At 40.4% G+C, this 22,234-nt stretch overlaps 1 protein-coding gene across 1 annotated transcript in view; it reads right to left on the bottom strand.

The window, feature by feature from the left end:
- AMK2 (adenosine monophosphate kinase) overlaps positions 1–21,496 on the bottom strand; it is a 41,580-nt gene extending 20,084 nt beyond the window's left edge. Inside the window, exons 1-4 of the mRNA XM_087671566.1 lie at positions 21,099–21,496; positions 20,371–20,472; positions 20,163–20,291; positions 19,938–20,072 (exon numbers count right to left, since the gene is read on the bottom strand). Of these exons, the coding sequence (XP_087527692.1) occupies positions 19,938–20,072; positions 20,163–20,291; positions 20,371–20,472; positions 21,099–21,314 (582 nt within the window). The 5' untranslated portion in view covers positions 21,315–21,496. The remainder of the gene's footprint in view (positions 1–19,937; positions 20,073–20,162; positions 20,292–20,370; positions 20,473–21,098) is intronic.
- Between the last annotated feature and the right edge of the window lie 738 nt (positions 21,497–22,234).

Here is a 22,234-nt window from a genome sequence, read left to right as displayed (position 1 = left end):
TCAAAGGTTTTCAGTCGCATTGATCTAAAGAGTGGTTATCATCAAATTAGGGTAATACCACAAGATGTACACAAAACTGCTTTCCGCACTTCATACGGTCTTTATGAATTCTTGATGGTTCCTTTCGGATTAACCAATGCACGAGCCACCTTTAATCGAATGATGGAGCGCATCTTTAGAGAGCATCGACAATATGTCGGTACTTTCTTTGATGATAATCTTGTCTTTAGCAAGAATGAAGAGGAGCATCCTCAACACTTGGAAATTGTTCTACAATTACTTCAACAAAATCAACTCTTGGTAAATGGTAAAAAGAGTGAATTTTTCATGCATAAAATAAATTACCTTGGGCATGTCATCTCTTCTGAAGGGATTCAGATGGATCCTGAAAAGATCAGGATAATCCAAGAATGGCCTCATCTTCATGATGCACATGAGGTGCGATCGTTTCTTGGCTTATGTTCTTATTACCGCCGCTTCATCAAGAATTTTGCACATATGGCTTCTCCACTTCATGACCTTACAAAGAAGAAGATCTCTTTCCAATGGAAGGAAAAAGAGAAGGCAGCCTTCACAAGGCTGAAAACAGCTCTTACTTCTGGACATGTTCTTATCATTCCAGATCTGGTAAAACCATTTGTGGTGGAAGCAGATGCTTGCGGTGATTGTATTGGTGCAGTGCTAAATCAAGAAGGCCATGACATAGCCTTTGAAAGCCGCCGTCTAAATGATGTGGAGAAAAGGTATGACATTTATGAAAAGCAGCTCTTAGCAGTGGTTCATGCTTTAAAGATATGGAAACATTATCTTTTAGGCAATGAATTCCTTATTAAAACTGATCATCAAAGCTTGAAGTATTTCAAGACTCAAAAGCATTTGCAGGAGAAACATACAAGATGGGAAAATTTCTTGTCTATGTTTCATTTTCAAATTATGTACACTCCAGGGAAACAAAATGTAGTTGCTGATGCACTTTCTAGAGTGCCTCGCATTGCAACTATTACAGTGGCTCATCATGAAGATTTTCAAACGATGAAGAATACTTATGATGAAGATACTGATTTTGCAACAATTTGGTCAAATTTACAGCAAGGAGGTTCTCATCCAGATTATTCCATCAAAGACGGTTACCTTCTCATGAACAATCGCCTTTGTGTCACTCTTCCTGTTCGACAAAAGGTGCTTAAAGAAAGTCATGAACCCCCTTATGCAGGGCATAGAGGGAGGGCAGCCACTCTAAGTGCAATTGAGCGCTACTTTTATTGGCCAACATTACGAAGAGATACACATAACTTCATTGAGGCTTGTCTGGTATGCCAAAGATCCAAATATGATAGGCAGAAGATTCCAGGATTGTTGCAACCTCTTCCAGTGCCCAAAGATCCATGGGAATCGATCACAATGGATTTCATCTCAGGTATTCCAAGAACACCTCAAGGTCATGATATGATTTGGGTCATAATTGATAGATTCAGCAAACAATCACATTTTATTCCATGTCATAAAACATTGAAATCCGCACAAGCTGCAAGACTTTTCATTCAACATATCTTCAGATTACATGGTATGCCTTCTGAGATCATTTCAGATAGAGACTCCAAATTCACAAGTAACTTTTGGCGTGCTTTATTTGAGAATTTGGGAACCACTTTAAAGTTCTCCTCAGCTTTTCATCCTCAAACTGACGGCCAAACAGAGGTGATGAATCTCACTCTTTTGGATATGTTGAAAGCTTATGTTAGTGAACATAAGTCACAATGGGAGAAATATCTTCCATTATTGGAGTTTGCTTACAACAATACAGTGCACTCATCCACAGGGAAAGCTCCAAATGAAATAGTACAGGGTAAAGTGATTCCTCCTCCAATTATTCGCACTAAAGATAAGATTTTTGCTGCTGATGAGTTTGCTTCAGATTTAAAAACAACAATGGATCAAGTTCGAGCCACTATCAAAGTTGCCCAAGAGCGACAAAAGAAGCAAGCAGATAAACGAAGAAGACCTTTGGCTTTTGAAAAAGGTCAATATGTCTTGCTAAAGTTTGATAAAAGCAGGCTCAAACAAGGTTCTGGTCAAAATTCATCTTTTCCAAAGCTCTCCAGTAGATACTTTGGACCCTTCAAAGTGATTGAGAAAATAAATGAAGTTTCTTATCGACTTGAGCTTCCTGCTCATTGGAAAATACACAACGCTTTTCATGTAAGTTTGCTAAAACCTTACATAGGACCAGAACCAAAGGAACCCATTACTGAAGATCCCCCAGAAGTTGAAGAAACAGAGCAACTCTTGGAACCTGAAAAGATTTTGTTTCTCAAGGATCGAACCACGAGAAGTGGCCTTGTGACACGAAAATTCTTACTAAAATTCAAGAATCTACCTACAACAGATGCACAGTGGGTAGATGAAAAATTCATGAAGGATTACCCAAATATTCTACAGCAATATCAAGAAGCTTTTCAGCTGAGGACAGCTGAATAAAAGCCAGAGGGCTGTCACAACTCTATAGAAACAGAATTTGTATCCTTTTTCATTAATTTGTCTATATAATGATTTATTAAATTTATTTCCTTTGCACTAATTAGATATAAAGAAAAGTGCATTGGAGCTGGCCACTGATGAGTGGTCACAGGTTATGGTGGACCCACGCGGTGGGTTAGAGAAAAGATAGTTCACACTTCCACCTATATGGCCCGATTGGGTGCCTGTGACTAGAACTCACGCATATCAGGGTTAGACTCGCACACCGAAAGGATTGATGCCTTGAAGTGTGGGCTAGATCCACCAGAACAAACAGTTACAATCGACAAGATAGCATGATCATGAAATGCTTGTATAATGTGCATGTGTGGGCTGAAAGCTTGAAATGCACATTTCTTTGCATAGGAAAGTCACATGAAGATTCGGATACCATTTTTGCGATGTACACGGAAAAAGCTTTTATATGATACCTATATTAGGGGGGTCCCTAAATTTTAGGAGATCCCTAAATTTTAGAAGCCTCGAATTAGCCTAAAAATGCTAGTCCTAAAAAATAGGGATGTCATTCTAAAAATAGTAAGTTCTGTACTCTGATTGTGCTTACTAAATTTGGTTGTTTCTATTCTTGACAGTATTCAACCCAAAAAGGAAGGCCATAGAGAAGAGACAAGTGTCAAGACACTTGTCACACAAGTTTCCAAGTGTCCCACCACTTGTCACATCTCATGACATGTGGATGGACACTTGTCTTGTGCTACTCCACTTTCCCCTTTTGTACTAGCTCTCCCCTCTCCTATAAATAAGAGCTCGTTTTTCTTCATTCATCATCATTTTTCTTTGCTGTAAACTCATGTACAGCACCCATAGATAGCCAGAAACTGACCCCATCCATCCCCATCATCATCCCCCACTTCTCCATTATCAAATTCCTCCATATTCCCTCTTCTATCACTGTTGTTTTACAGGACAACAAGCCTGTAAATTCATTACATCACCTCCTTCTCGAGCTCTTTCTTCCATTTTAGCAACAAGAAGCAAGCCCTATCCATGTAAGGCTGATCAACGATGGAGAAAGGCTGATTTCCCCTCTTTCTTCTCTCATACTGTAAAGAAATCAGTTCTTATCATTGCATAATAGATAATGCATGTGTGTTTGTACATCTTTGCATGATCTTGTGAGAGTGAGAATTACTTCTCCTCACTCTCAGGTTGATTGTAACTGAGCTCTTCCCTAAGGGACTTGGATTGAGCAGAAATACATTCCTTCGGGGGGGGTTGCCCAGCTTCAACCTTCAATCTTGTTTCCATTACTTTTACATTTTCATGGCTGTAATTTTGTGAGTAATTTTCATTTTCAGCTTTAAGTGTTCATTCTCTTTTATATTAAATCTCGAAAACAAGCGAATATCATAATTGTTAAGCATACTACGTTGTTCGGGGCGTTTACAACTGTCTGCTGTCTGAAATCTACGGAATCTGCGCGTCACCTGTCTGTAATCTGCGAGCAGAGAAGTGTACCAGACTGCTGAAAGTGCCAGGTATAAATAGCTGAAAAACCGGGGGAAAGAGGGCGCCAGAAATGGCCAGGCGGCTGCATTAAATGCAGCCGACTGCCTGCTGCAGGTCGGGCTGCCACGTGGCAGTCCGACTGCACCAGACCTGGCCTGCTGCCCTGATCTGATCTGATCTCTAACACATAGATATGTACATATATAGATACATTCCTACCATTGAATAACTTCACCTCACGCTCAATTACTTACAAAGCATTCATCACAACACTTTCTGTTTGAGCAGAAGCTTGCATCACCTGTTGTTGTTGTTGTACCTGCATAAGCATATTCATCTGTTGCAAAACATCACTGAAGATTGTGTTCAAAGGTTCTCCCATCTTTTCTTCTTCTGACAACCTTTCACATCAGGTTCACCAATGTCGGAGGAATTTTTGTCGAAAGGTCGAATCCACCGGGGATTAGAGGTAGAAGGAAGTAGAGATAGAAGATGGAAGAGAAGATAAAGAATACACAAGAGGTAAACACAATAATGACAAAGCACAATGAATCAAATCAATATGTATTGACAGAACCTGAAATCCTTTGTCTGGCACTACTCAAAAGCACTCTCCAAGCATTAGATCTCCTAGAGCTCCCTCGTAGAACAAAAACGTGGATCAAAAATAACAACTCCTTCTCTATTGCTCGGAACCCAAATCTGTGTTGGGGTAAAAGGCCTCTGGGCCTATCCGTGTATATTATGACCGCCCATTCTTTATTCATATATAATATGATAGTGCAATAAGGCTATCAGTTCAGTTGGACAGCACCTACATTATATGTGCTTTTCTCTCCCGCATCTTCCTCTTCTCCTTCTCCATTGCCATTGCATCCCCTTCAACTGATATTAGAGAGGGTCTTCAAGAGCTCATCCCGGCCTTCCACACGAGATATGAGATCTTCATTCTCACTCAGTTTTCAGCTCAACACGGTTTTCATAGGTTGTGGGCAGCCATAGCTCACACCTCTTGGAGCTTCCTTCACCCGGATCTTGCTTCCAACCTATCAAGGCTTGCTAAGGCTTGGTGTAGGCCTTCTTTGGCCCCCATTTGTGCCCCCTTTGGGCCCCATTGTTGACACGTGGGACAGTAGACCCCCCCTAGCCAACACACGTTTTTTTTGCGCCTGTTTCAAAATCCGACCCAAAAATCACTCTTTTTGTCATATCTCGGGCATTCGGAACCTGATTCAGGCAAGGTAAGAGCCTAAATTGGGGTTTTGGCACGCTCCGGACGCAATGGTGATGTCGGATTTGCCAAATTCTGATGACAGAATATTCTGCAACAGATTTCAGGTCTAAGACAGCATGTATTTGTATGCCTATGGCTTATGTGATGCTTCTATTGATGTCTATTGATACCGGATCACTTGTGGATGTTATGCCTCTTATGTAAGACGCATTTGGAGCTGATTTAGCTCAGCCATTGCTGTTTTGAACAATCCCAGATTTGTCCAAAACAGGGCAGCCACCTGTTACTTCAATTTTATGCTTACGGGTCTTGGCATTTGATGCTCGATTATGCCCGGCTGGTGCCTATACATACGGGAATGTATGCCTATGGTTTGCCTATGGATTTGAGCTTGGATTAAGCACTAATTTGCTCAGTTTACAGAGGTTATATGCTACTGGAAACTTCAGGGCTGAAGCTATTTATGCTACAGTTGGGTTATGCCTATTGGTCACGGGGTGCTCCCGGCTACTCGGTATGATGTCATGATGTATTTGGACTATGCCACATGTCTTGTTTATGCTCCAAAATGCTTTTGAGCTAAGATTAGAGCTCGATTTGGGTTTGACTATCACTTCTTTGCAGCTGGCATTTCATCTATGACATGGTTTATGCCTAGGCTACCCAGTACGAGTTATGATGTCTTGGTGAATGCTTTATGCTTTGGCTATGGATGGCAATTGTTTGAGCTCGTTTCAACATTCATTTGAGTATTCCCTTGAGCAGTTGGACATTGACTTGGCTTTTTCCGTTACGACTTGGCTTTTCTATTACGACCTTGGATGCTATATGGGATTTGATGCTCCAATTATGGATCTTGGCTATTACTTGGATACACTTACAGGAATTGAGCAGTGAACTGCTCCCTTGTTTTGGCAGTTGCCTATTGAGCTGTGATTGCTCGTTTGCATTTGATATGCGGGATACTTACTAACCAGTGGACTTGGATAGTGCTTGGGATTTACAGTTATGGCTTTCTTGCTCCTCTGTTATCTAGCTTCTATGCTAGTTGGGCTCCTGTTGCCCGTTCATGTTAGAGAGCAGATGCTATGTATGCTTACCCATCTATGCACATGGTCTATTGTTGTATACCTTACAGAGCCACTTATTTGGATGTTGTTGTATAGATGTTTAGGCTTCACCTAGAGCTTGACTCTTGCAGGATGCTTTGTCACTTGTCGGTCTTTACTTGACTTGGATGTTCCTTGGTGGCATGATGTACTGCAGAGCTATGCGTATGTATATTGTTATGGGCTGATTTCATGGCTGAATATCATATGCTCTTATGACAGATGTCTTATGCTTTACTGTACTGTGATTGGTTGTCATGCAGTTGGCTACGACTCTTCTTCATGTGGGAGCTTTTGCATCCTTGATTGATGCCTTTATGTCCTCCCATCCATTGAGGTTTCATGAGCATTTGCAGCATGCTTCTACCACTAATGTACTAGCAGATGATTGTCTTTATGAGCAGGTTTCCTATGTTGGGACAGCCCTCGACTGCTTGAGCTCCGTGGATGCTATGGATAGCCCTATTCATGATGACTTGGATTTCTTGTCATTTTCTACAGGTTCTTCTACTTCAGATGTTGTTTGCTTCCATTGTGGGAAGCTTGGGCATGTTCAAAGAAAATGCTTTAGACGGATTAGAGAGCAGCAGAGACAGAGACGGACTCGACATGAGCAGAGAGTCAGCGATGTAGCAAGTATTACCACTCTTTCTAGTGGTGAGGTACATGCAGTTACCCATGATGATGCAGTTGAGCATGTCCTCCTGTCATCTAGTTTCCCTACAGCTTACTTGCTCAATGATCAGGCCCATGCCTTTGATTGGCTTTTCGACTCTATGGCATCTTGTCATGTTACCCCTCATAGAGCATGGTTCTCTTCTTACAAGGAGGTTGATGGATGTATTGATCTAGGCCTTGAGCAGACTTATGCTATTGTTGATACAGGGAACATACGCCTAGCTTTGCCTAATGGGACTTCTCTTATGCTCAGGGATGTTCTACATGTTCCCATGCTCAGTAAGAGCCTGATTTCTGCCAGTCAGTTGCATGATGCAGGTTACTATGTTTCTCTTCAGGATAGGTCATGGAAGATCTGTCATAGTTGCTTGGTTTTGGCCAGAGATTCTCGAGTTGGTTCTCATTACCCAGTGCATGTCTCTCATGTGAGAGATTCTATGGTTGCAGTTATCCGAATACCACATGCATTGTTATGGCATTATCGCCTAGACAATATGCACCACAGAGAGATGAAGATCTTGTCTCGATCAGACTCATTGATGCCTCCTATGTCACTTACAGATCTTGATGCTTGCCCTGATTGTACTCTTGGTCCTTGCAGAGCCCCCTTGGCTTATAGCGATCGTATGAGGCATGCTCCTCTAGATCTTGTCGATTGTGCAGTATATGGACCTATGCCTTTCCAGTCATTTGGTGGAGCGTCGTACTTTGTGACCTTTGTTGATTATGCTACCCATTGTGTTTGGGCTTTTCCCTTGGTGCAGATTGAGGATGCTGCAGTTATGCTTGACAAGTTTATGGATTCTGCTGGTAGCAGGCCTAGGTGCTTGCAAATGGATTATGAGAGTCATGCTCTCTCTCCCAGCTTTCGAACCTCTTGTCAGCAGTATGGCATTGATTTCTTGTGCCCACGGTATTATGGGATTGCTCATGGCATGTGTCTGACCTTACAGGCAAAGGTTGCTTCTATGCTTACCACAGCTGGGTTGTCTTATGGCTTTTGGGCTGAGGCCCTTATGACAGCAGTCTATTTGGTTAACAGCACGCCGTGCTTGACCTTGGATGGTATTACACCCCATGAAGCATGGAGTGGCATGCAACCCTCCTATGATTACTTGAGGATGTTTGGTTGCCAAGCATCTGTACGTATACCACATGAGCCTATGTCACGTAGATGTATCCTCCTTGGTTATGGAGATGGTGACTTTAAGGCCTACAGATTATGGGATTTGGATGCCCAGCAGGTCATATGCAACCGTCATGCTGTCTTCTATGAGACGCAGACACCTCTTAGCCCTCTTGATGAGCGTTCAGTACGCTTTATGGCTGATTTTACAGCAGCTACAGTGCCATTACAGCAAGCTTTTTATGCTGAAAATGAGGCACTTATTGGCCCACATGATGTAGCTATGCATAGCAGTCAAGGTCAGGATGTTGGTGGTCAGTTGCTAGACCCCTTGCAGGCTCATGAGAGTCGTTTTCTTGTAGTTTTGCAGGCTAGACAGCCAGCCATATGTCAGTCTTCCACTTCGTTGAGGCCACATGTAGTCTTGAGACCCTGTTGGACGAATGTCTGGGATGTTGGCCCTCTTTCAGTGATTGACTCTGGAGAGATTGATTGCTCTCTGCTGTCTTATATGCGCCACGCTAATGCTATGCGCGACTCTGATGCTTTACAGCCGTGCACTGATGAGTTGTACTTGCTTCATGAGAAGCATTCTTGGATTACTTCGTTGTATGGAGCTACGGGATCGCTTATCTCCTGGATGTCATGGACTCGGGGATGCTTGACTCTTCTTCTGCAGAGGTTCCCGACACTTCTTGCACAACTCGCTTTCTGATTGGGCATTGGGTGAGATGTTATGATTCCTCACCTTGTCTTTTTTCTTTTCTTTTCTTTGTTTTCACTCCCTAGCCACATTGGCCTTTTAGTGGGAGGTTGTTGGGGTAAAAGGCTTCTGGGCCTACCCGTGTATACTGCGACCGCCCATTCTTTATTCATATATAATATGATAGTACAATAAGGCTATCAGTTCAGTTGGACAGCACTTACATTGTGTGTGCTCTTCTCTCCTGCATCTTCCTCTTCTCCTTCTCCACTGCCATTGCATCCCCTTCAATCTGATGGCTCCGTTAGCTTCGAAAGGGGGGTAAAACCTCAGGATACCTACTCACGGATCTCGCAGATCACTCCTTCCAGTTCAAAGTGTGGTTTTCAGCCTGTCAACAGCGATCGCGATGAGCACGATTTTGCCAATCTCTCTTTTTTATGAAAAATCCCATAACTAGCTGAAAAAACAACTTGCTTTTTACATGCCATCCTAATCTAGAAGCTTTTCTAACTTTTTTGGATTTTTACAATAAATAATATCAAAAACACACTTAAATTATCCAAAAATCTAGTATTTTTGGATAATCCATGCCACGAACACTAGCACTAATGACTCATCACATTGACTCTCTACATTAATAAGAAAGTTGGATGATAATGCACTCCACAGTTTTTCACACCGTGTCCGCGTAGTGGCACGACAACATCTATGAGCCACTCAAGGCTTGGAAGGCTAAGCAGCTAGACCTAGATTTGGATGTAATGGAAGACCTTGAACATCTCAAGGAGCCTTCCCTTGACATTGGCATGGAACTGGCTGAAATGCAAAGCCAAGGCTTTAGCTTTGGAGTAGGCAAAGGCAGTCACCGTAATGTGGTAGGTGAGAATTTGGGCAATGCATCAAGAGAAAAAACAATAGCCCTTCCTTTGTTGAGAAGGTAAAGTGTAAAAGCTAGGTTTCAAAAGCAAGCAATGAAGGAGGCCACAACAGAGTTGACCAAGCTATTCATCCAATGTGCCTTGTCTTTCAACATTGTGCACACAACTCGTTGAAAGAAAGTTATGCAAGCAATCTCTTGTATAGGATGTAAATGGATGGGCCTTCTTATGAAGCTCTTCACAAAACTGAGCTTCAAAAGGAAAAGGCAATTGTGACTACAAAGTTGGAGCATCTCAAGGTCACATGGATAAAACATGGTTGCATGGTTAGATGTACATAGATGAAATGTCTACAATATTCTTATCTCCTCTTGCAAAGGAGCCATGTTTATTCAGGCCATTGTTGCATCAATGGCAAGGACAATGGTGATAGGAAAATTCATTATGCATCACATTCGTAAGGCTATCTAGGAGATACGTCCCCAGAATGTTGTGCAGTGTGGTGACTATTAATGGCTCAAACTGTGTCTCAATGGACAGGATGCTAGAAGATCAATTTCTAAAGATTATTTTGGACTCCTTGGGCAACACATTGCTTAAATTTAATGAGGACATTAAGAACTTACCTTATGTATCCAAGATTTTTTGTATTGTGACAAGCATGGTCAATTTGGTCATGAAAAGACCAAAGGCCCTGAGCATATACATGGCAAACATTGACTTGAAGCTCCTAAAGCCATCCCAAACTCAATTTGCATATATGTTCATTGTTGTGGAGAGGCTGATCAAAGTATACCAAGGACTCCTACATATTGTGGTTAGTCGCGAATGGGCTGAATGGGAAGATAGGAAAAAGCCAAAGTCTCTTACATTTACATACATGGTATTAGGGAATGATTGGTGGATTAATGCACAAGCACTTGTGAAGGCATTGCAACCCACCTATAGTGTCCTTCGTATCATTGCTATGGAGAGCAATACACTGGGACTTTTGAATGAGTTTATGGACAAGATTGGTAAAGCCCTAACACTAATAATATTGTGGAGACGTATTGCTATTAGGATTTTCTCACACAATTATAGTTCTAGTCCTTATGGAGAACTAGAGTACATGGGCTTTGTTTTATACCAAGAAGAGAAACAAGCTCTTTACTCCATGTTGTATAAGGAGCTTATAATGCCTATTCGAGCTACAAGATCAGCAGCTCGTATTATAATGCAACTAGCAGAAGTACCGTTGCACCTACTAATGAGGATCTACTTAAGAGCTCTGACTCTAACAATGAGAGTGACAAGGATAAGGAGGAGGAGATTGAAAACAGTGAGGACATTCAACATGAGTCCTAACTCATGATACAATCTCTAGGACTGGGATTGAGTTTTAGTGGTTTCCCTAATCATTTATGTATTGAATATATGACATGGTTCATGAGGCTTGGGACTTGTTTGATGCTTTGTTACTTCTAAAATCTATTCATATTTGCTACTTTTATCCTTGCTTCAAATTCATATTTAATGTTTCCTTTTAAATATTGTATTGAGTATCATTGATAATGATATTCATAGTCACAAATTGAAAATGTGATGTAGAAATGGCTAGTAACGCCTATTTTCTTAAAGATTCGACATTGTTTACATGTTTGTAGTATACAATTTAATCATTGGTTGTGTAGATAATGGATAGGTAGGATTATTTCTTTGAGTAATTCATGTATATGGATTTTATAACCCATATTTTTTACTAAATATGCAAAAAAAGGTTTTTCAGTCAAAAAAATTTAATATTGTTGGAAACTTATTTGAAATTCATTTCCTACCTTCCTATTTTCAAAACTCTTGGCTACTATGTGCCTGCCTCCACCATTTGGCTATACGAATGCAAAGAACCTAAAAAGATAGCATGAGTTTATGGTTGAATATCCCCCCAATATGGTGTGTGGCCATACAATTGGAATGTTGAATGGTGATGCAAAAAATGGTGTGAATGCAGATGTGGATGCAACATAAGCAATGGGTAGGATGAGTGAATCAAAAATTGTGGTGTAGATAAAATAGAAGTGAATGAAAATTCATTTTTAGAAGATTGGAAATTAAACAGCAATGTTTGAAACGATCATGTACCAACTTCATTCTAACTTTGAGACACAAGACTTCAAGGAAAACTTGAAGAAGGAAAATTTGAGTTTTCCTTATACGAATATGTTCTTGTGTTTATATAAAAGTATCTATCCTCTTCAAGACTTAGACTATTATGAATAGATTGAAAAGTATCTTCTTCTTGAATATTACCAACATCTTGAATGGAAGTAGAAACATAAGAAATGGAAACAAAAGTAAATAAATATTGTGTACCTGATGCCAGAGTGGAAGGAGGGGATGTGAATAAAGGTTTGTACACAATGTCTATCTCTCCAATGGGATCGTCAATCCCATATGGACGTTCTGTCCTTCCAACAAAATCAATAGACATGTGTGCAGAATCTCATGACGAATCAACAATGTTACCTTCCAATTGTTGTTGGGCTCCATGCATAAGAATCAAATCATATTCAACCCATGAAAACCCATAGGTTATGTAGACTTCATGATAGTCTTATGTCTCTCCTCCAATGTCAAAACCTTACTAGGCAAGTTGTAAGCCCGCTCCTGCTCGGCTCTCAGCATAGAACATTCTAGAGACTAAAGCAGTGAAGTAGTATTTGAAGTCATCTTCCCTTTGATTGTTCTTGTTTTTTATATCGAGCTTTTCAATCAAGGACCTAGGTTTCTTCAAAGAATACCTAGCTCTAATACCATATTAAAAAAATACTCGAACACAGAATACAAATACAATCGTACGACAAAGCACAAACTGATAAAAGAACTCGTTAGGATTAGCGTAACTCAGAGACAATGAACATCAAAGATGAATGAATGAATACAATGATCAATGCACCAAACACTATATGTAAGGTAAATAATGAACCTTGAACTCTTGTGTCTCTAAAGGACCCAAGCAAAGAGTATCACAAGGACATGTATTTTTAATGCTTAGCTTTGGCATTATTAAGTTGTGTACATGTGAGATACACATGTGAAATGCAAATTAGTTGACAGTGAGACCTAGGTGAGCCCAATGATCAACAAGTCAAATTAGCAAAAGTTGTAATAAGTTATGCCTTATAGGTACTAGGTGGTACCCGATGTCAAGACTTGGCCTAAAACATTTCATTAGCCATTAGTATCAATAGTGACGCTAGGAAATTTGCATTAATTAATTAATGTCAATTCTGGGTTGATGAGCACTCAAGTTCACTTGGGTGATAAATTAGCCTAGCCAATTTAATCGTTGGTCAATCATATTATTTTTGTCTCTTGCATTCACAGCATCACATATTTTCATATTCATCACTATGTTACTCATTCTTTCTTTAATTCTATTTTGTTTTGCTTTGAAGCATCTCACTATGAAGCTTTGTTTTGCAGATTCTACTCTCTTTTACAAGGTTATATATTTCAACCTAGGACTAATATGCAAGTTTACACCAGTCCTTTCTAAGCTAGAGACATGGGTTGCTCACCATCCTTTGCGGTATCATCTTCCTTGGAGACTTGCTCTTTTAGTACAAAGCTTCCCCTCCCAAGGCCAATCTTATGACATCTCTCAACATTATCAGAGGAGTAGTAGCTTCTCCCTCGCTCCTCCAACTGAGGTGCCTAATCCTCATCCTTCTTCATGATTCTCAACACCACACAAAGATCGACATCAAGTCTCTTCCTCCTTCAACATCAATATCCATGGTTTGGGGGGGATACTACCCTTCCTTGGTATTCTACAAGTTTTCACACTTATCTTCGCATCCGCCTACCCTCCTTGCCGTACCTACCCTTTGCACTGCATGATCATCATCATCCTTATAAAAGGTTACTCATGAAAGTGAACAATTTTCCCACAAAGGACATTGTCCAAGTGGCACCTTGCTACATGCACACTCTCACCATGTAGTATTACTCTATGCATCTCATTATGCAAAGCACCTCTGAGTGGATCTTGAGCTATCTCCGCCAATAGTTCCATTGTCACCGGACTTTCCCTTGTCACCAATGCCCTTGACAGGAGGTTGGGATAGTCTTCTACTTTGTGATGTTGGATCTAACCATCCCTTTCTTTTCCGTTGTGGGCATAGATACTCCCAATTTAAAAAAAGTTCAAAGTGGTTCCATCACCTTTGTAGGTCTTGATACATCAAAAGGCAACCAATAAGCTGTTAGAATATTAGAATGTACTTATATGAACATGTACTTAGAGAATATCTAGGAAGACAATATCTAGATATTTAGAAGAACTAGATAAGATGGATCTAGAACATGTGGAGAATACTTCACTAAGAAGACCTACCATATCCACGCCTTTATTGTATATATATGTGTACTCTCAACTATTGCAATGCAAGAATGTAAGCAAGTGAGCAATATAAGTGTGTGATTCATTCTCTATGTCATTGTCTCATTGTCTCTCTCTTTGTCTCACCATCACTTTCACTACATGGTATCAGAGCACACCAAGCTCCTGAGGACCTAGGTTATTAGCTTCTAGCTTTTGTCTACTCAATTAATCCTTAGCTTTATTTCTTGCATGCAATCCAAATCAATTGCTCTATGTGTACATGCACCTTGTCTTCATTATCTTTATCTCATTTTATCCTATCCACCTACTTGTCTATTTTTATCATTTTCACCTACTCTTATCTTCTTCACTATCACCTCTCCTTAAGAGAGAGAAAGATATTTGTCCTCTTTATCATTATTGTCATCCTTATCTCATCTTATCTCCTCTCTTCACCTATCTAACCCTTTGGTCCTTTGCCATATTAAGGCCTAAACCCCTTCTCTCTCACCCTCATTTGTAGCCCACCCATCCATTACCCATTAAAGTGATCTCACACACACAATACATTTAATTCTCACCCAACCTTATCCTCAAAGAAAAAAAATTTCTAGCCACACATTTTCAATCCTTTCTCAAACTAACCTCATCCTCTTATCCTTGAGACATTGAGCTATCCATGCCACATGTACTTCACTCATTTCTAATCTAGCTCAAGCCTTTATATTACCTCCCATTTTCCTTCACTTTTATTGATCCTTATCCACAAATCTTATCTCTAATCTTATCCTCACTTATATAGACTACCTTATTACTTTGTGCCAACACACATACGTTTCACATAGTTTCCTAGCTCCTTACCCTTGCCACATGTTTATTCTCACCTCTTTTTTTAAACTTTGAATGTTCTTCCTTATCAAAAGTCTTTGTCACAAGTTATTTCTATCACATCATGCAAGATGTATGTTCCATCCTTCTATCATCATTAAGTCCATTATTCACTCTCTCTTGTCAACTAATGGAATACATAGAAAATTCTTTGATGGAAAATCCCAATTCTGTACCCCGTGAAGGCCCCTCATATCCATCTCTCTATAATGAATCTTTCATTTCGTGCTCTCATGCTCTCAACTCATCCATTCTAGCATGTTCTAGCTCTCCCAGTGACTCTTAATACTACAATGTTTGTTATCCCTATCAGGCTCTCCTCTCGCATCCTAAAATAGAGGACTCTATCTCAGTTGGAAAAACATTTAAAGAAGGGAATGTCCTTCACACCCTATATCTCAAGGGTTGGAAGGCATTCTCTGTGACCTCTCTATTGAATTGTATTCTTCAACACATTTGGATGGTACTTTAGTGGCAAGAAGATGGCAAAATCTCGTCATTCTATCAGTTAACAATGTGGAAATGCCTTCCGTTCCTCATAAACTCTTATTGGATATTTCCACCAACCTTCAAGGTCACTCCCTCATCAGGTACATTGCTCCCGGTTCTCTTACATCTCTATGTTCTATCCTATTTCCTTACATTTATCACTCAGCATCTAGTCTTTATCTAAACTCTGCTTCAATCTCAAGATCACATCTTGGTCCTTATCTCATACTCTCTCTATGGCCTCAATATCCTCATATTCTAATGGTCACACACACACTCCACTTCACCTATGTGCCACTCTCTTGAACAAATGCAATTGCACACTCTTGGCTTCCTCCTACACATTCGGGATTCTCAAATGTTTCCAAGTGCACATAAAAATCTTATCTCCTTAAGTTTCTCATTTTCACGTCACTATTTCTCAATGTGCAATCGTGAATCCCTACACATGATGTTATCCTACCATCACATTCCATCCACACTATATTTATTTATGTCCCATCAATCCTAATCTATCAAATCATCAATTCTTTCTATCCTATTATATCGTACCTTTCTCTTGTAATCATCTTGCTCTAATTGTATATCCAAATCTCAATCATTAGTCTACCTTACATGGCAACAACCTTTTTCAACAATCACAAGTACTCTCTCTTTCAATTTTCTCTCAGTATCATCATGAAGTGGTATACCTCTTACCTTACCCAAATCATCATCTACAAATTGTATATTTCTCAAATTGGTCAACTATCTTGGCCTTTCAAAGGAAGGAAAAAGAATGGATAAAGTACAAAGAAATACTTGTGCATATTTGCACAAACTACTTTGTATGGATAAAAGAACACACTGACACTAAATATGCTATTACTAAAGATGTTATGCTCAACTCTTGGAGTCCTCTCAAAGATAATATGCTTGAAATTGCTTATCAATCACTTGCTATTTTACACTTCCGTATTCATCAACAACCTTCCCAAAGATCATGTCATAAGCACCTTATCAATCTCTATCTTACTATAGTATCTAGTAACATTGGGATCATATTTCCATCTACAAACATATGCTTTCACTATTATTTCACTCCATAACTATCAAGCTCCAATTGAAATACATCATCTATCTACATGATGAGCCCATCTCTTATCAAGTCTATCATGAAGCAAACTATGGCAATCAATTCTTCATCAAGGCATCTATCAACCAAAGCCCAAATATCTTCATCATCAACTTACATCCCTTAAATCATTGCAAGCAAAGATTGATACATATCTTATGTAGCAACAAAGACAAGGTCTCATGCTATAGTCATCATTGTAATCTTACTTCTCTTGTAGCCAAAATGATTGGCAGAAAGTCTTTGTACTGCAAAAGAAAATCCTATTTTCTTTTAAGAAGGGAAGAATAATGTTAGAAGATATTATTAACCTTTTCTAGAGAGGGAATGCTAGAATATTAAAATGTACTCATATGAACATGTACTTAGAGAATATCTAGGAAGACAATATCTAGATATTTAGGAGAACTAGATAAGATGGATCTAGAACATGTGAAGGATACTTCACTAAGAAGACCTACCATATCCACACCTTTATTGTATATATATGTGTACTCTCATCTATTGCAATGCAAAAGTGTAAGCAAGTGAGCAATACAAGTGTGTGGTTCATTCTCTATCTCATTGTCTCTCTCTTTCTCTCACCATCACTTTCACTACACAAGCACCCTTTGTCCGATGCATTGGCCTCTATAGGGTGACCCTTTGGACTCTAGAGATAAGATAACCATCGCCTCTATAGTCTTGGTGGGTCCTTGGGAGCCACCATGCACTGTTGGCCTAATGCCCTAGCTACTTTGGGGTGGGATGCTTTGAGATATTCTAGGCTGAGCTACTCTTGCCATCCCTTTTTGGTTCCAATTTTAGGCCTTAAAGGTCATGTTAACCTAAAAAAGATCCATAAATATTAAATCTTCATTAGCTCATCAAAACAGCCCCAAAACTCAAAGATTACCAAATTTTGTGTCCCATAAGCCAAAACCCTAATTTTGGGAGGATCTGCATCTATAAATAGAAGCAGTCCACTCCACTCGATTCATTCCTTCTCTTGCAGGTCATCACTCTTCTTGCAAGTTTTCAACCATCAGCCTTCTAACATTCATTGTCCATCTCCAAGCGTCTACTACCACACTCTCTCCAGCCCAAGAACCTTGTTCTCAGCTGTTGCTCTGCTGTTTGGAGCTCATGCACAACTGCATTTTCAGCCAGCCTGCTGTCACTAGCTGCTGCCCCATCTTTTCTGCTTGATCAGCTGCATTCTCTGCATCAGGAAGCCGACCTGCATGAGCAAACACCTCTACTGCTATCATCTAACTTTCCTCAGCCTCCAATGATCAGCTGCCCGTTCATGTGGTTGATTACATTGCTACATTTTTCAGATTCAACCTCCAAACTGCTGCATTTTGGTTTCTAGCCCACTACCCTTCCACTTTCAACATCATCTTAGCTCCAACTAGTGGTTACAGACCTCAGGACCCATCTTTGGCGGACATCACTCTCTGACTACTCCCATTGCTCTACCTTTGAGCATATGTACACTCTTCATTTATTTGCAACATTCATTCATTCACTTCAAAATTCTCTTTCTTCTCTACTTGGGTTTTGTGTTTTTGCATTTGTTGCCTTCTTGTCTGAGTTCTTCTATTTTTGTCGTATTCACACATTGTGTTTTCTCAGTGCAAACACTTGCATCACTTCACACACCTTTGAGTTCTACTATTCTATCATTGTGTTTTGTGGTACACTTTGTATTTATCTCCTATGCTCAAGTGTTTCTTTACAAATACCACATATACTATAAATACTTGGTATGACCATCATGAGCCTCCACTAGATATCTCCCTCTTAGACTATCTAAAACCCTAATTTACAACAGCAATTTGGGCCAAAAGTCTGGAGTAGCTATGAATTGTGAATTTACAGCCGATCTGAAGAATGAACGCATTTTCATTTGCTTTGACCTTCATGCGAGAGTCCAGGGATTGATTTGCCCAAATATGTAGCCAAAAGAAAGGGCAATTGTTCCTTGTTGCTGCTGATCATTTATGACGACCATTTGTACTTAAAATTGAAGGAGATCGGTCCATATCTCAGTGTACTTCAACTTAGAGCAATAAAAGTAAAGAAGTACCACAAGGGGTGCCAGTTGTTGGGGTCAATCAAGTGCTTGCTGTTCAAGATTAATCAGTAAAGTGTATAATTTCAAATATGTGAATTTGTTGCTTGCTTTAACTTGTGCTGAATCAGGTCATCTACCACCCTATCCAAAGGAAGGTTGGTTTCAGTCATCACTTTTAAGTTTCAACACATAAAGGACCTTTTCATCATCAGGACTTCATTTATTTTGCTAATTTGCACATTAGACAGGTATTAGCCCAATTTTTTTATCAAATTATAGATGCCAGCAAAACTAGCAACAATCATTTGACACAATGACGTGAAACAACCTTCCCATCTCCACCAATCCTCCACACTTTCTGTGGTCAATGTACCGCACTAAACATCAGTGCCCAAGTCCTACCGGTGCTACCACACAAGTAGCAGACCTTAAGATATGTTGCATCACAAGTAGCATTCCATACTAGACGTTCCAAGAGCACAAACAGCCAATCTTGGTTTTCTGTCTGCTGCTCATGCCTGCAAGCTACACGTTTCATTAGCATCGGCCAGGTCTATCTAGAACATGGAAGTTGCCAGTACTCTGTAAGACAGGTTTATTGTCTGGACCTGCTGTCACTGTAGATTAAATGACATTCAGAACCATAGCACAGTCTCATTGTCAGGAGTGATTGTTCTAATAAATCAATCATCTCTCTGACAATAAGGTAAAAGCTATGTGCTCTAAGATATTCGCTCTGCTCCAACCCTATTCAGTGATTGGAAGCAGATAAACCTTGGTTGCAGGCTCTTGGTGGTGATAGTGAGACCTGATGTATAGTATGCGCAATATCTCATCTCCTCAAAGCATAATTCACCAACCTCAATCATCCAGGTTCAGCTAGTGCATTGCAGTTGTACAGTAAGCAACATGCTACATACTACAATTCAGCACCATTGTCCACAGTTTGGCTTGTCAGTACCTGAGAGCAGCCCCAAGACCGTTTGATCTATTTCTGTCTGAATAGTTTGGCATATATCCTCAGTCATCGTCGATTACTTCATTGAATAATGAAGTCATGCCTAGGCCATAAAGTTAGCCAATAAGCTTGTAGTTCATAATCATCATCTCAAAACCTCCAGTCTGATTTTTGAAAGCAATGTGACATTTTTCATGTGCCTAGCAATACATTACGGTGTCATGTGTAAGTTGTAACTGTTTAACCTTGCTGACTTTTTAATTCTTAACAGACACCTGTAAAACGAGGGGCCACAAATTAGTATAGCCTACAGAATTTCACAGAAATCTGAGGAGAAAGACATACATCTAACAAAATGAAGACATCTGGTCTAATGCCGATTGCTTCTATGGCCTGAGCTTGAGATAGACTTCTTGGGTAGCCATCCAACAGCCATCCTCGAGCCTTTACATCAGACTGGCTTAGCCTTTCTCTGACCATCTGCAAAAACCCATTCCCAGATAGCATAATTTCAGAATTAAGCATGGCATCAGCCTCTTAGAATGTGTTTGATGTTTAACAACTTCTTACATTGACAACTATCTCATTTGGTACCAGCTCTCCCTTGGTCATGTACTCTTTGGCAATTTTACCATTGGGCGTCCCAGCTGCTACTTCCGCTCTTAGCAGGTCTCCTACTGAGATATGGACAAGGCCATGCTGCCAAAAGGCTGAACTATCATTCAATTTCTACACATTTCAAATGCAAGGTGAAGGAAAAAGAGCTCTGCTTCCCAACCTGTTTTACTATCCTTTCACACTGGGTTCCTTTACCAGAAGCAGGGGCACCCGATATCATCACTTTCAGAGTCTCCTTGTGATCAGTGGCTGCTGCTGCGATCTGATCAAGTCATGAGATGTGTCTTACATCACAGCATAGTAGGTTACAATTGTCCTGATGAATACAAGACTGCCTCTACCTAAGTTCTCCTACATAAATACATCATGATCAATACAAGACATTACAACTGCATATGTGTATCTAAGTTCTCCCAAATAAATACATTGTGATTGATACAGGAAATTACAGTAGCTCTGAGATTACAACTGCACATGTGCAGCTAAGTTTTACCATGTAGATACATTGTGATCATCAACAGACCGTATTGCAATCACGAGGACTTGTTGTCATTTTCCCACGTGGGAAAAGGGGCTCTTTTCCCTTCTTCTCGGATAGTGTTCAACATCATGAGCTTTTGTTCGAGAGGAACTGCATACCCCAAGCCGGCAGTTCCCCTGCCCCCAACCGCATCTAGCTAGGTATGCAATCTCTCTCCTGCAAAAGCAGCCGGCCTGCCCCCACCCGCACCCGGCTAGGTCTGAAGTCCCTCCCCCGTGAAAGCTCACGATGTATGTTGTTGTAATTCACAATGTGAGAATTATAGTGGGGATTTGTCTACAACTTATTGTGTTAATAGGACTGACAACACATAGATATATAATACGATGATCAAACACGATACGTACAACGAGGGGTTGTGAGCTGCGAAATCCATTGGAGGTCCTGCAGATGGCGAAATTGGGTTCCTTGAGGGAGATTGAAAGTGCAGGTGATGAGGGGGAAACATGGGAATTGAGGTTGTCGGGAGCAAGGGAGAAGGAAATTTTTGAGGACGGGCAGTATTTGGTTGTGGGCGATGAGGAGGAGGTGTGAGATGGAAGGGCAGAGGACAGAGCAGCCATCTTGAGTGATCCTGGTTGGCTGACGAGTCCAGAGTCATAAGATCGTGAGAAAGAGACGAAAGACTTTGGTGCCCTTCGGCTCTAGCCTTCCAGGATGCTGTCTTCTCTCTCTCTGGTCGCATCAACATGCATGGGAATCATGGGCATATAGCATCTTTACTCTCCTCTCAAACGAGGGAAACCCATTCAATCAAGTAAAACATGAAAGGCTACCACCTTTAACACAAAAATTTTGAGATTTTTCCAATATAAGACGAATACCCAAGAGTCCCTACGGGCAGACGTCACACCACCAAATATTAGATCAAATAGCATGCAAGAGTTATGATAGTATTTTTCCAATGTGCATACAAGATGGTTCACAAGATGAATGAACAATAGAGCTTAATCCTTAGGACCCTCCTTCTCCTTAGTGGCACTACAAAGAAAGAGGACCGAGTCTTCAAGTGGACAATAGCTTGGACTTATGCAAACAAGCCATGTGAATGTAGGGTTTCCAACCAAGTGATGCACCTAGAAGGATAGGATAGCTCATAAGCTGAATGAACAATAGAGCTTGATTGCATTCAAACCCTCCTCCTCCTCATACACCCTACCAAAGATGAGGACCAACCAAGTATTCAAGTGGCAATAACTCAAACTTCACAAACACACCATATGAACATAACATATACTAGCATTCTGCACGCGTCGCAACTTTGCTGCCTCGAAACGACAAGCGAAGTTGTCGTGCTATCGCACGGTGCTCAACAATCCATTTCTCATATTTCTCTCTCCTCTTTTCCCTCTCTGTTTCTAATTTTTTTCTTTACTCTCTTTCTCTTTATCCCCCCCCCCCAAATTCACAGTGTCTAATTTTCTCTCTCTCTCTCTCTCTTTCTCTGCCTTCTATTTTAGTTTATTTTTTCTCCTCTCCTGGT

Source organism: Lygodium microphyllum, chromosome 3, assembly GCF_053477565.2.
Source record: "Lygodium microphyllum isolate KBCC chromosome 3, Lygodium_microphyllum_v1.1.10, whole genome shotgun sequence".
NCBI classification, from domain to species: Eukaryota; Viridiplantae; Streptophyta; class Polypodiopsida; order Schizaeales; family Lygodiaceae; genus Lygodium; species Lygodium microphyllum.
This window is presented reverse-complemented; position numbering and strand designations above follow the sequence as displayed.